The following is a 13,954-nucleotide window of genomic DNA, read 5'->3' on the forward strand; positions in this document are numbered from 1 at the left end:
ATCAGGAGAGACACCTGTGTTTGTGCAACTCCTCCGAAACGTCAAAGAATCTCACATCTCTATGACTTTGCAGTCACTGTGACAAGTGTGTTTACAATGGAGTTGTTGCCCCAAGCAGGTGTTATTTTTTCCGGCAAAGATTAAGCATCTTAAGCATGAGTTTTTTCTTCGCTAAAAACAGTCCTTATGCTATCAAATCATGAGGATTAAGTTTCTTAGATCAAGATACAGGGACACTTTTTGCCGAGAGCAGAGAAGCGCAGCAAACTTTTCAGCTGAGAGACTATCTTCTTTGCAGATAAATGTGCATTTTTTGCATTGGAAACCTCACACATTTCACACTTCATTTTTTTTATATTATTTTTTCAATCACTTAGTGTACTTGTACCAGTTCAGGCCTACACACTTAAAAAGTTAAGACGCATCAGTGAGAGTTTTATTCTAACTAGAAACAGTCTTTGCAATAGACAACCACAGTGAAATCAGTCCCATCGCAAAGATTCTGGAAGAAGTTAAGAGATCACTGCACTACAAAGTCAAACAACAGTAACAGCTTTTTGTGTTTTGCAGGTCAAAGGTCATGACTAGGGTTAAGATATATCAATAAAGATTCTACCAACAGTAACAATTAATTGGTATACTATCCACTTCTGTGCCGCAGATACTTCCAGTTAGATTCATTTGAAATTATTTTTTCAGTGTTACTACAAAGACACTGCTGTTTGTTTTATAGGGCAGTATTGAGGCCAGATTAGAGGCGTGTGCAGTGCGTCACATGATAATATCTGTATCTCTGTATGTACCTCAGATCTACAAAGTATTTTGTTTTTTATTAGGATTTTGTTTCTTCGCATATCCTTCTGAGACACACGTCCGTAAACACATTTCAGCACAGCAGCCACCCATGGGGCAGGTAGGGTTTCACTGTGTTGCTCAGCGACATTTCCACATGGATGGAAAGGGACGGGCCGATGCAGAGATCAAACCTGTGACCTTCCAGTCCTGGGACAGATTCTCTAACCTCCTCGATACACAACTGCACCCTGACGCTCCTAGTATCGCTGTTCCCAAACATTTTACAGCTTTCTGCATGGATGAAAGTTTTGAGGTGTTCAACACTGATGAAGAAGTAACCCAATTTCATCCTCATTTGATGTAAAAGCAAAAGAAGACTGCACCCAATGAATAAACCACTAGGCTATATCAATTTGCACACGGAGCAGACAGAATTGTATTTTTCACCGAAACCTCAATGCACTCTCACATCTGTTCAGAATCATGAGTAGAGTTTGTTTTGTGACTGATGGAGAGGAAAATGATTGCCAACTGTGTGCAGAAGGCTTTGGGAATATTTCCTCCAATAGTTTAAAGTAATCCTTATGTAAATAGCATGCTTTACTGAAAATATAGAATGAGGCAATTCCCCCCCCAGCCGGGTTCTCAGTAATCCTCATCCTCATTGTCTTCAGCTTACTGTCGATTTCATGTCTGGCAGAGGCATTAGCTCTGTAGCTCAAAATATTCATTTGCCTTTTTATCTCCTTGTAGAAGTTAGTTTTATAGTCAAAAACATCACGGTGCATTTTAGAAGCTCAGCAAACATGCATACCACTCAGTTTGACAAAATTAATTACCTTTCTACTATATGGAGGAAGTGAGTACAACCCCTGCCGACATGTAACAAAATAATGTAGTTAAGAGGGTTGAATTGGAAGAGTCATACAATAATCTAGAGTGTAATTTGTTCGGAGAGTCGTAGATATTTTTCCCACATTCGTTTGAGGTTATAGGGTGAATCATTTATTGACAGGCTTTCCAGATCATACATTATGAAAAAACTCTGTCTGAAGTGCTGGAATAATGCCAGAAGAGCATCAAGTATTCCAACAGCAGCAGTGGCTGTTTTGTCTAGTCGTACAGCATCTCATGTCTGACGGTACAGAGAGGGGAAAACAGTTAGAGGTCATTCCTTTCCTCCTTTGTTAAGAAGCCATTGTGTAAGCCAAGAAAAAGAGAGCAGATTTCATTGTATGGTCAGGTTTCAGAACTCAGCGGTAAAGTCTTCCCTAGTACAGCACAGAGAATAAAACATGTGTTGTGGTTTAGTGGGTTTTTTTTTTTTTAGTCCCTCCGCCATATCGCATGTCCCCACAGAAGTCTCCCACTGGGTTTTCAAATGGTGTTTTTCTGCAGCCGCCTTGAGACAATGACAGATAAGAATGCGTGAATTATATGATTCATTTCTGGGGTTACAGCAGGTGGTTTGACTTGGCGTTCGTTTGGGGTTCAACTCTAGTAGCATCAGTCTGGCTCTCAAAAGATTAATAGAGACACAGGGAGAGAAGAGTGAACCTTCGCTGAGCTCTTAAGTGGCCTTGTTCCCCGAGACGGTAAATAAAGAATGGGAGATGCTTATGCTAGGCGTGTAGCGGGAAGGAAATAAGAGAGGCTAAAGCTGTTGATCATCCCCGTCTCATATCCGTAATGACCTGGAGATAAAGTGGCGAAATGAGACATCTTTTGCTTACAGTCGCCGCCAGTGACAAATACGGAGGAAACACTTTCAAAATTCTGCACCACAGTTGAGGAAGTGGAGATTGATTAAATGTTGATGGATAAATATTGCATTGTCTTGCCCTCCCTTCAAATGCACGTCCAACTTCACAAATTACTTCACACTTAAAGAATACACGATTGAGAGGCAGGAGAGGCTGACTGGTATCGGGCGAGCATTACCTGAGAGACTCTGCAGTCATTTTGAATTATCGCAGAGGCTATCTGTGATTTTAATCATGCATGAATCTTCCGTGTTTATAATTTATAAAACAAAAATGCCAAAGAAAATAATGTTTCTAGGTACAGGCAGAGGATGGGGATATCGGGGGCAGCAGTTCTTTGAAGGGCTTTTGACCAGAAGCGAATCCATGGACCAGCAGGGAAAATCTGGGTGGAGAAAGTGAATGAGTAATGCTCTCCCACGCCACAGTAACTACCACCGAGGTGCCCTAAGGCGAACATTTAACCCCCCCCCCTCCACTTGCTCCAGTGGAGCTGCTGTTCGGCCAGCAGTAGGAGACTGGTTGTACTGGGCAGCTCTCGGGTGTGAATGTGTGTAACTGTACAAATGAAACAGAGCGCGGTGGGAGGGAGGATGTATGCTCAGCAAACCTTTCCCAGATAAACAAAGGTTTAAAAATGGGGCATATCACTGTCTCCCCAGACCTTTTCAAACCAAAACAAATGTTCAGATTTTGACTGTTTCACTGCTGAATAATGTTTATAGTGTTCTTTTATGGTCAGATTGTGTTTTCACATGTACCCTGTTTACGAATTCACCTCTCTAGAGTGCTGTGGCGAATCATTTGTATCGATTTCTTTTTTCAGTGCTATTCTTTTTTTTTATTCTTCATGACAGTTTGCCTCAAGCATTGCATTCGCTGTTTTGAATTCCTATAAAGTGCCTCTTGACACTTGTCAGCCACCAAGCTTTGCAACGTTTCGCATCAAGAAGGTATCTGTAACAGAGTTGAAGAGTTCAGTTAAACTCAATTCTCTGGCTGATTTACTAGCTTTCATCATAAGTGTTAGCACAGACATTTATCACACTAGCAAGCACAAGACTTGGGTATGAGACTGACAGAAGTTGTTTTTGTAAGCAGTAATTCTTGCTAGAATAATCACACTTATATCACACCTTGAAAATAAAATTTAGGGAGGAAATTCTTAATTACATGAGGTCAGACTGATAACAATACTGTGAATACCGTTTAACACAAATGTTGTTTGATATGCTGCCTGCTGTTGTGTATATTATACACTTCATTTACTGAGTTGGCTTTACTTAGCAGACTGATAATTTAACAGTGAATCTTGTAGGCTAGATAATGTGTTGTATGTTTTCCAGTGTTGCCTGTGATGCACACTGTTTTCTGTGCTGGCCTTGCAAACTGAATTGCCCTCAAAGCAATACAAGGCTTTGTATGTTGCATGTTGTCTCTGCATAATACTGCTTTAATAGAAAAAGGGATTAAGCATGAGATCATTTGTATCCTAGCTGTGATCCTTGTAGAATATCAATGTTGCAATACTTGCACAAGGCAATCTGCTAAATCTTAACGGCCCTCAATATCTGCAAAAACCTCATCGGATTGAGTTATGGGCTTTTAAAAGGAGAGAGAGCGGGTCTTTTTTGTCAGGTGGCTGTTTCACGAGTAACAACCGGCGACATGTGTGTGTTTCTAACGGTCAGTAAATCAGACTCCTCCGCTCGTACCCTTGGTGAAGGGACGACAGATGTTAGCGGCGGTGATGTCGTGGTTGCTTGTTGATGCCGGCTGGCATTGTTTGTTTACTTGGCCCTCTCTCTGTTTGTTTACCCACGCAGCCTGGCGTCAATCATCCGGGGTCAGGTCCTTACGGGAGACGGGACGCCGCTGATTGGAGTCAACGTGTCTTTCCTGCACTACCCGGAGTACGGCTACACCATAACACGGCAAGATGGCATGTAAGTGAGTCTCTGTGCACACATACATAAGCAGGTGCATTGTGCAAGAACAAACAGCTATCTATCTACATTTGTCAACACTGATGTACACAAGCACATGTCCGAATAAACATGAGTGCTCTGTCGTAGGCTGTTCAACCTTTGCCCTCACACCAACTTTATTTTTGGTGTGGTGTGCAGAGCCCAGAGTGGTACAGAAGAATGTAAAATAAATTAGAAAGAGTTGTCCACCAGTAGGAGAGTCGTCATGGCAGTTATCCAAAAAGTGCTCGCAAATCGAAACAGCAGCACATTGTGCCCTACAACAATTCCTCATGCAAATGTCACAGTGGTGGAGGCCATTTTGAACAAGGCTGTTTAAAATGCATTGAATCAGCAAGGGTAGAATCAATCTGCCCGCGGTGTAGTAAAACATGGGATTACTGTCTGACCTTCTCCCGCTATTACCGCAGACCGGTGCTTAATAATGGAGTGCAAACACATACAATACAAATGTATGTCACACATACATTTTGGAGAAGGAATTCACCTGAGTTAGGAACTTCATTTCGCAGATAGTTGTTGGAGATGTTGGACTGAGCCTTCATTCAAATTAACCAGAAAGGAGCTGTGTTTATGTGTTGCCAGAATGGAATAAAAGGCTTATGAGTGGCAGAGAATTGTACAGCTGTTGTTATGAAGCACAAACCTTGGCAGTAGGGTCCCCAGATAGCTGAGGATTAGCTGATTTCTTCAGATATTCCGCCCTGTAACTCTTCCGACAAGGAGCATGATAAATGGTAGGGGATAATCACACTTGGTTAGCCAACAGATCCGCTCAGGGTGTTAAGAAAGGAGGGGGGGTGTGTGGGGGGGGCATCAAAGCCTGGCCTCTTGCAGCTGTGAGCTTCCCACTGCCCAAAGTGGATGGGGGAGAGGAGAGAGCTCGAGGAGGAAGCTGTTTCAGGTCAGCTGCACAGCTTGGCTGTTGGCATGTGAGTGTGTGGGCGTGCGTGCGTGTGTGTGTCCGTGTGTGCGCGCGCGTGTGTGTGTGTGTGTGAGATGTGCATATGTATTTAAGTGTATGAGTGTGTATTCTTTTGTGCATGTGAATGCGTGCAATGTCACCACACAGATGCTTTACCCCCTGGGTAGTGGAGCTAGCCGAATATATAGAGCAGCACTTCAAAGACTCGCCCTTCATTTCCAAACCAGTAACTTTTCCCTGCGCAATGTGGTACTAATTAAAACCAGTTCACCAGAGAAACTAAGCCAAGACTCCAAACCAAATTCAAGTGTTAAGTGTCTTCTCACACCATGCCTTGTTAAACAAAAGTAATAAATTAGATTCAGTGAATGATAATAATATATGGGGGCTGCATAGAGAGAAGACACTTGATAGGGAAAGGTTCTCTCTTCCATTGAAAAGACATCATCAGGCTTGGTCAACTTGAGAAGTTTTAGAATATGATAAGTTAAGGATTTTAGTTTGCACTTAAAAGTTCTGCAGATAGTACTGAATACATTTTTGCCTAATGACACAGTTTGTTCTGCCAGTGGCTGTCGCCTCACATCTTTCCATTTCATGGTGATGTTTCAAGGTTTGATCTGCTGGCCAACGGTGGCGCTTCTTTGACTCTAAGTTACGAGCGTGCTCCATTCCCCACGCTGCGCCGCACGGTGTGGGTTCCCTGGAACGTTTTCCATGTGATGGACACAGTAGTGATGAAGAGGGAGGAGAACGACATCCCCAGCTGCTACCTGACTGGCCTGATCAGGCCCAGCCCCCTCATCCTGGCCACGCCCCTGTCCACCCTTTACAAGACCTCCCCAGAGGACAGTCCCATCATCCCTGAGACCCAGGTGAGACAGGAGCCACAGGGGAGACCTGGGTGACCTTTTAGCACACCACAGCTGATTTTTCTGGTATCAGATATGTTTTTTCTAAGAAAAAACATATCTGATACCAATATGAACTGGCAGCGATGTCGAAAACACGTGTGCGCAGTAACAAAAGACTTCATATATTTTTGTACCTTCACTTCCCCACTTCCATTTCAGTCATGGAATGTGCCTTGACTGAAATGAGGCATCTCATTTCCACAAAGTCATAAATTGTCTCACAGCAATGCTGACAAATTCTGACTCAAAGGTTCAAATACAAGTCGCATGGAGGTAGCCTGCCTCAGGATCCGACTTTGTATCCATGTGGTCCAAATTGGAATTCAAAATTCCGACTTGCGGAATGTGACTCCATGCAGCTTTTTGCTATTTACACTGATTAGAAGACATCAGATCTGTGTCACATGTGAGGGAAAAAATCAGACACTTCCAGCTGCAGTGAGAATGCAGCCTTAGTTTGAGGTGAAACCTGGTCAAGAATTGGGATTGTAGTGGAGAAATGAGAGAAAGAGATGTCAAGTGTTAGAGCTGTGACACTCCAATATGAGTGAATTTCTATGCAAAGAATGAAAGAACGAGGGATCCATTATCCCCACTGCAATTAGATTACTTAATTTTCACAATCATGTAGCCTGTTGTTGTTTGTAAGAACCTATTTAGAATATTTTGCACATATGACACTTAGGAGTGATTTTGTTTTTGTCAAACACTTTGGTCTTATCAATATATGACTTTATGTTCTCTAACCCTAGCGACAAACTATTTTTCCCATGCGTGACATTTAAGATTAGATCTGAATTGCATTGAACTGAATGATAAAGGGTCATCCCAATGTAAACATGTGTAATATGGTGTAATTAGTAGGAGTCATACATTTAAAGACTATCCATTTAGTTTAAATGTGTCAAATCCCTGATTTCCATGTGCCTGCTCCACTCTGTGTATTTGGCATCAGTCTGACTGCTAATTAAATCACAGGTCCTTCATGAGCAAGTGGCCATACCAGGCAGCGACCTCAACCTGGTCTACCTGAGCTCCAGGGCAGCTGGCTACAAGCCCATCCTCAAGGTGCTCCTGACCCAGGACCGTCTCCCCTTTGGCCTGATGAAGGTCCACCTGATGGTGGCCGTTATGGGCCGACAGTTCCAGAAGTCTTTCCCTGCCTTCCCCGACCTCTCCTACACCTTCATCTGGGATAAAACAGACGCCTACAACCAGAAGGTCTTTGGCCTGGCAGAAGCTGTGGGTGAGTTCCCGCTGTGAAGCTGCTGTCTGAAGATGTCGTGCAAGTGTAGCTCCAGTATCGGATCCTTGCTTTGTCTTCAGGCGATGAACCTTATTTGAACTCTGAAGATTGATTTTATTTTTAAATTGAGGGTTATTTAGCCGGGGACATCTTTTGTTACCGTATGTAATAAAGATTTAGCAGGTGGTGTGAAAACATGAAATCCCAGACTGCTGCATTTTTGAAGGCCACTGCTCTTTTGCTGACTTCTTTGTTTTGCATGTATAATATTTCAGCAGCGGTGCACTGACTAAAATATTGCCTGTGAGGCAGTGGCCTGAAAAATTCCAGTAGTGAGTCAATAATTACAATTGCAATATAAACTGATGACAGTCTTCAAAAATTACTTTATTTGATAATACATAATTGAATAGTTCTTATGTTATCCTGTGCATTTTTTATGTTGTATTGTTTATTACAAACTACATACCACTTACTTAGCTTTTAGTTGCCAGGCAACAGGAACTTATGGAGATCTCTGTGTGATAGGCTAGAATAAACACACTTACACTTAATTTTTTTGTTTTTTTTTTGTTCATGATTTATTTTAAAGAAGGTGTAGTGCTTTCATGCTTGAACACTATAGGTCACATCTTACAGTGAAAAGCATCACTGCTCAGACAATCTACTGGATTCACTTATGGCTTGTGCCATTATGGTATTTACAATAATGTGCTCGATTTCTGCTTTTATTGCTTAAATTATTCATATCACTACTGTTCACACACTACTTTGTGTTGTAGTTTTTGTGCATTTATGAATGATAAAACAGAATAACGAGAGCAGAGGAATAAAATACAAACTGTGCAGGTGAAACACAGAAACCCCATGGGCCTTCTAAAACATCCCAGCTGGAGAAAATTACACAATCACAGAGAAGCATCACAAACCACAAATACAGAAACAACCACAACGTGCGCTGAATGTCTTGTAGACTCCAAGCCTCATTACTTTCATAGGCATCAGGTAAGGAGGTTGCAACCTTGCTCACCATAGGTGTGTGCCATTATTACTTTCAGTGTCAGTGGGATATGAATACGAGTCCTGCCTTGATGTGGTGCTCTGGGAGAAGAGGACAGCCGCTTTACAAGGCTACGAACTGGATGCCTCCAACATGGGGGGGTGGATGTTAGACAAACACCACATATTGGACATTCAAAACGGTAAGAGATGAGATGGAGAGAATTTTGTCTGGGCAAAACGGAGCTGTCTGCATGTAAATGTGTGTGTCTGCGTGTGTGTGGGACAGAGACAGGTGGCCTCTTAGGGTTATGGACAGGTGATCCTTACCCTGAATCGCTGCAATAAATACTTGAATCAAAATGAAATATGGTTCGTCATCCCATCTGCAGATAATAGAGGAGAGTTTTGAAGGGCCAATCATTCACGGTAATGACGGAATAAATCAGTGGGGATGACGCCGGGGTGCAGGGCTCGCTACGATTCCACACAACTCAGCTATTTTAGGAAGAAGATGGCCTTTTGCCGCTCAAGAGGGGCTTACGCCTCTGACGAATGGTGCCATGTTTAACCCTTGCATTAATTCAGTAAACTAAATTAACGTCTTGCTCTATCAATCAGAATGACTTTAATCGCCAAGTACAATAAATGTACAAGGATTTGTCTTTGTGACATGTCAACAACTAGTAACACAGCACATACTGACGCGCAGTACAAGGGCAACAGGACCTCACATTCAAGAGGAAAGCGTACGATATACAACAGAAACAAGACTATAGCTGTCACTCAATCTATCACTATCAAATATACGTAGTGTTGAGTCACTATCAGGCTACAGTACTAGAACACATGCATTATAAGCTGGAGAACACAATGCCACATTACCACTGTGTAGGCAGTGATATCAGTGAATTTAGTAAGTAAGTAAGCCTCGGGCTTGTGTGCATTGTTAGTATGCCAGGCCTTTGTTTTGACATTAAACCCACTCCGGCTCACAATCTTTGTTACAGTTGTCTAAGATAATTTGTGTCCCTTTCATCTTGAAAATAGTTTGGTCACAGCTAGCTGATCTGTACTTCTTGGCCCTCAGCAGAGCCTCAGTCTCATACTGTCAGATTGGAGTTTGCGGTTGGTTTCATAGGTTTTTTATCTATGATTATTAATGCAACATATATATATACACACACACACACATATATCTATATGACATGACATTTGTCAGCCAAGCAGTTAACTTCTATCCTTTTATAAAATACCATAATTTGTTTTCATTTTGTGATACGAATAATTCTATAAGAATAGGTGTCACTTTTTTCAAATGGTGAACATCTCATTTTGGAGCAAAACTTTTCATTTTTATACTTTCCCATTTAAATCTTCTTATACATGGTAATCCTTATTCCGTTTGGCAGTCATGTAGACTGTAAGTCTCCAATCTTAGGATAGAATAAGAATCAGAATCACTTAATCACCAAGTACAATAAATACACCCGAATTTGTCTTGGTAACATTGGTGCAGAGATATATCGACAAATTAGAGTTTCACAGTGCATACCGACACAGAGATAGATGGAGATTATTGGATTTCACTGGCAGCTGAACGGATATGTAAGAGCATATGTGAAAAACAAATGCTTCTAAGAAACGGTTGATTATACCTGTAGTAACAGGTTAGCTGGGCCTGACCAGACTCTTTAACTCTTTCTGGGGACTGTTTGATGTTGCCTACAGTGATAGTGTCACTACTGAGAAGGCATTTTCTTTCTGATTTGTCTTGTCATTGTTGAGAGAGAGAAAATGTCAACAGGTGCAAATGCTGTAGCTGATTCAATTTATAAAGGTTTATGTAGAGTCAGCTGGCAGATCTTGATAATTAGAAAAACAAAAAAAAAACAGTTAGAAAATAACATAGAAGGCCTGCTCGGCTTTCAAAACAAGGACAAGCTGGCTTACAGCTGCATTCATTGCTTTGTCCAAACGACGGGCATCAATATTTACGTTTGCCATGTTGCTGTAGGCCACATCAGGGAAATTCCTGGTGTTTAGCAACTTAATGATGCTGCCTACCCCTGTTTGAATGACGTATCAGGCAAACAATAAAACTTCACTCTCAAAGGTTGAGTGCATTCTGATTGCAGCACATTGTACAGCTACAGGTCTCAGGTTTCTAGACCGTCACCTTACAGCTACAGCTGGATGGGAGGTCTAGCTCGCTGAGCTGAGTAACAGTGACCTCTTGGGGTTTACATCCAATTGTGAGTGGGAGAAACACACAGTGTGTTTATAGCATGTGGGTCAGTTAGGCACAAGGAAGTGCAGTGTGGCATGTTTCCATGTAGGCCGAACTGTCCCTGAAACATTTCCATGTTGAAGAAATAGTAAGCCATTACCTTCTTCCATATTGTTAAACCATCATCAGGTCAAAAACATAATATAGAGAGGTTGAAAGATTCATTTTTCTGAACAAAAAGATACACAACCCTTCATATTTCATCATTCTGAGGAAGACAAACTTCTCAATTTGACTAGTCATTCTAATGTATGAGATACAGCAGGAAAGTGCAGATTTATCACCTTTGTCTGTGTTTTATGAGAAATAAATAATTTAAAACGGCTTCATTTTTGAATTATAAGTTCTTTATGGTGATCAGCAGACATTTTCCATTCAAAGTTGTCCTTGGGCAGCAGAAAGAATCTGTCTCATTTCCTGGGTGTGTGTCTGAGTGCTTGCCAACCCTCAGTGAAGAAATTCACAGGGCAATATTTAGGACTCTTCTATTTCAAATCAATCCCTTTTTGTTTATCTATTACTACTAGATCATCTAATGTAATTATGCATGCATTTTCTTACTCACACACAAACCTGCTGTGGAGGCAGAAATTGTAGGCTATTGTTTGAGTTAAACCTCAATGGGCGGAGCCACTATTTTTTTAGCAAACTCACAAACTCGAATGGCGAAGAAGGAACTTTGTGTGGCTGTCGTCAAAATGTAAATAAAAAATAAGAATGCCAATGACTTTTTTAATTCATTCAAGGTCAGCAGGCTAGCTAATTATCTTACCTAAATAGCTAGAAGCTAGGCTAGTTTGAATTTAGAATATCAGCTAAACTAGCTAATCTAGATAATTTAGTATGGCTAGATTGCATTTTTTTAGTTAGTAGCAGAGCATTAGGCTTCATAATATTAGCTTCCTCCTCTCTTGCCTTTTTCACTGGGCTTCAGTCTAACGTTGCTTAGCAAGAAATACTGTGGTTGGCTCCACCCACTGAAATTTAACCAAAACAATGAGATTATTTCTGCCTCCAGAGCAGCTCTACCCCCGAGGAATGTTTTTATACCTAACACTCAATTCTGCGCACTCTTGTAATAGCCTCTTTGTGCACACCTACACTTGGCTGGCGCAGCACTATTCATTCCACAGCATACATACATTTTGTGTGTGTAATGGTCCACACAAATCTCAGAGACTGTGCAAAACAGTCTTCTGTCGCATAAGGGTGTGGAAAACATGTCAGGCAACCGGTTTATGAAAGTCAATCTGCATTTATTTTGTTAAAACCATGATGCAGATTTTGTCCTGCTCCTTTGTTAAACATTGAAAGTAACATATAGCCGAACCCAATCTGTCAAGCCATCTAGAGCACAAACTTTGTGGAGTGTGCAAAAAGAAATATGAAAATATTGAAATATGTCTCCAGCTTGACTGCTGCTGGTGCGATGCGTTTTATCCCACCTGTCTCAAAGTACAGCACGCACATCTCCAAAGCCTTCACTGTGGCAGCATCACAGTTGGAGGCATAGTTGTTGTGAGATGTGAGTGTTTGTGATCAACAGATAGATGCAGCACGTGTGATATGCTAATGTAAGGTACGTTCCATCCTTTATTAGATTGAGCTGTGCTGTGTGTCTGGGATTATCATAAAATTCGATGTTACTGTGGTTGAAAATTGTCATGGGCGAGGCTGTACATAGAAACAGTAGTGACAGAAATAAACACACAGATGGTGTCTAGTTTTTTTTTTTTGTTTTTTTTTATGCAGTAAATGCTACAGGCCCCCAATTCTTTTTCACAGTTTTCACTTGTCCTATTACAGCATCACCCCTAAAGTAGATTGTGAAGTCTGACTAAATAAAAAAAAAAATCAGGAATAGTTAAGCAAAGTTGTGTTTTCTCGTCTCATCTACCCCTGTCTGTCAGGAGCGTAATCAGTTTGCCAAGAGGGCTTCATGCCACAATCCCATTAGCTCAACTCAAAGACAATGTGCTTTGTAAGACTGTGAAATGTTTTTGTGAGAGATTTTGGTGTGCTGGTTCTTACAGTGCTCACATCAAAGTATCATAACCCATCTGCAGTCTTATCTGCCTCTCCCCTCACACACATATTAATGGTTATTACAGAGGTTGTGTGTAGGCACCTAGCTTTATCCCCTGCATTTTCTCAATCCAAACTGAATTATTCAGTCTCGAGTTCAGCCATTTTTTGACATTTCAGATTTATGAGTCACATGGGTTTTTTGGCAAGGAATGCAGTTCGATATCCTCAGACGGCATGAAGATGAATCCAAATATCACTGTTTGCCTTCATTGCTGCCTCGGTATTGATTCTTTAATGCTGCAAACCTTGACTAATGTCCTCATCCAACATGTTAGCAAGTGGTGGTCCACTGCAGCTACTCAGTGGGCTAGCTCCAGACGTTTGCTATCACTCTTTCTTGTGACTCCCGCTTCATTTTCTCGCCACCTCGAACATCTGAGGGCTTGACTGTGATGTGTTCCAGTAAAGAGTTTTTCTCTCATCCTCTCTGGCAAAAGACTCTGGCAAAAGCCGTCTCGCTCTCCCTCCTCTCCAGAGCCTGTCGGACTAGATAAGGCAAATTGCTGGTGTCTGTGCGTTAGTCATGTCCTCCCGCCCCTCCTCTCTCCATTACAAGTGGATATGCCTTCTCCTCGATCTACAACTTGTCTCTATCTGGGGTAACCTAGCCGATGCTTATTGGACGCAGTCAGAGCTCAGCAGCCCAGTATCTTAGACTGTACTTACTGTACAGCTCACACACAGTGTAGTACTGCATTTCAAGCACATGAGTGGTTTCCTGTCCGCTTTTAGCCTCTATCATGGCAGATCAGTGGGAGTTTGTGTGGTATCTTAGAGAATGACACAGTACAAAGGAGAGCAAAGAAGGACAGGGTGCAATTAAGACACACTCCTCTTCCGCCCCTACCAATCTCTGTACTCTCTCTGAGTCACCAAGGTGACATTGCTCAGGGCGCGCTAGTTTTTTATCAGGTACGGAGGCTCAGCTTGGCATTTGTGCCATTAA

General features: G+C 41.8%; 1 protein-coding gene across 11 annotated transcripts in view; it reads left to right on the top strand.

Moving 5' to 3' along the window:
• The window catches only part of LOC139657431 (teneurin-3), a 119,287-nt gene that overhangs the window by 80,476 nt on the left and 24,857 nt on the right, over positions 1–13,954 (top strand). For all 11 annotated transcript variants that reach the window (XM_071535316.1, XM_071535293.1, XM_071535324.1 and 8 more), the window contains 4 exons: positions 4,385–4,504; positions 6,085–6,346; positions 7,364–7,631; positions 8,690–8,833. In XM_071535316.1, the coding sequence (XP_071391417.1) occupies positions 4,385–4,504; positions 6,085–6,346; positions 7,364–7,631; positions 8,690–8,833 (794 nt within the window). The remainder of the gene's footprint in view (positions 1–4,384; positions 4,505–6,084; positions 6,347–7,363; positions 7,632–8,689; positions 8,834–13,954) is intronic.

This window comes from Centroberyx affinis, unplaced genomic scaffold (assembly GCF_046629955.1).
Source record: "Centroberyx affinis isolate AG114_WGS23_722 - 3 ecotype Tasmania unplaced genomic scaffold, CSIRO-AGI_Caff_v1 ptg000175l_1, whole genome shotgun sequence".
Taxonomy (NCBI): Eukaryota; Metazoa; Chordata; class Actinopteri; order Beryciformes; family Berycidae; genus Centroberyx; species Centroberyx affinis.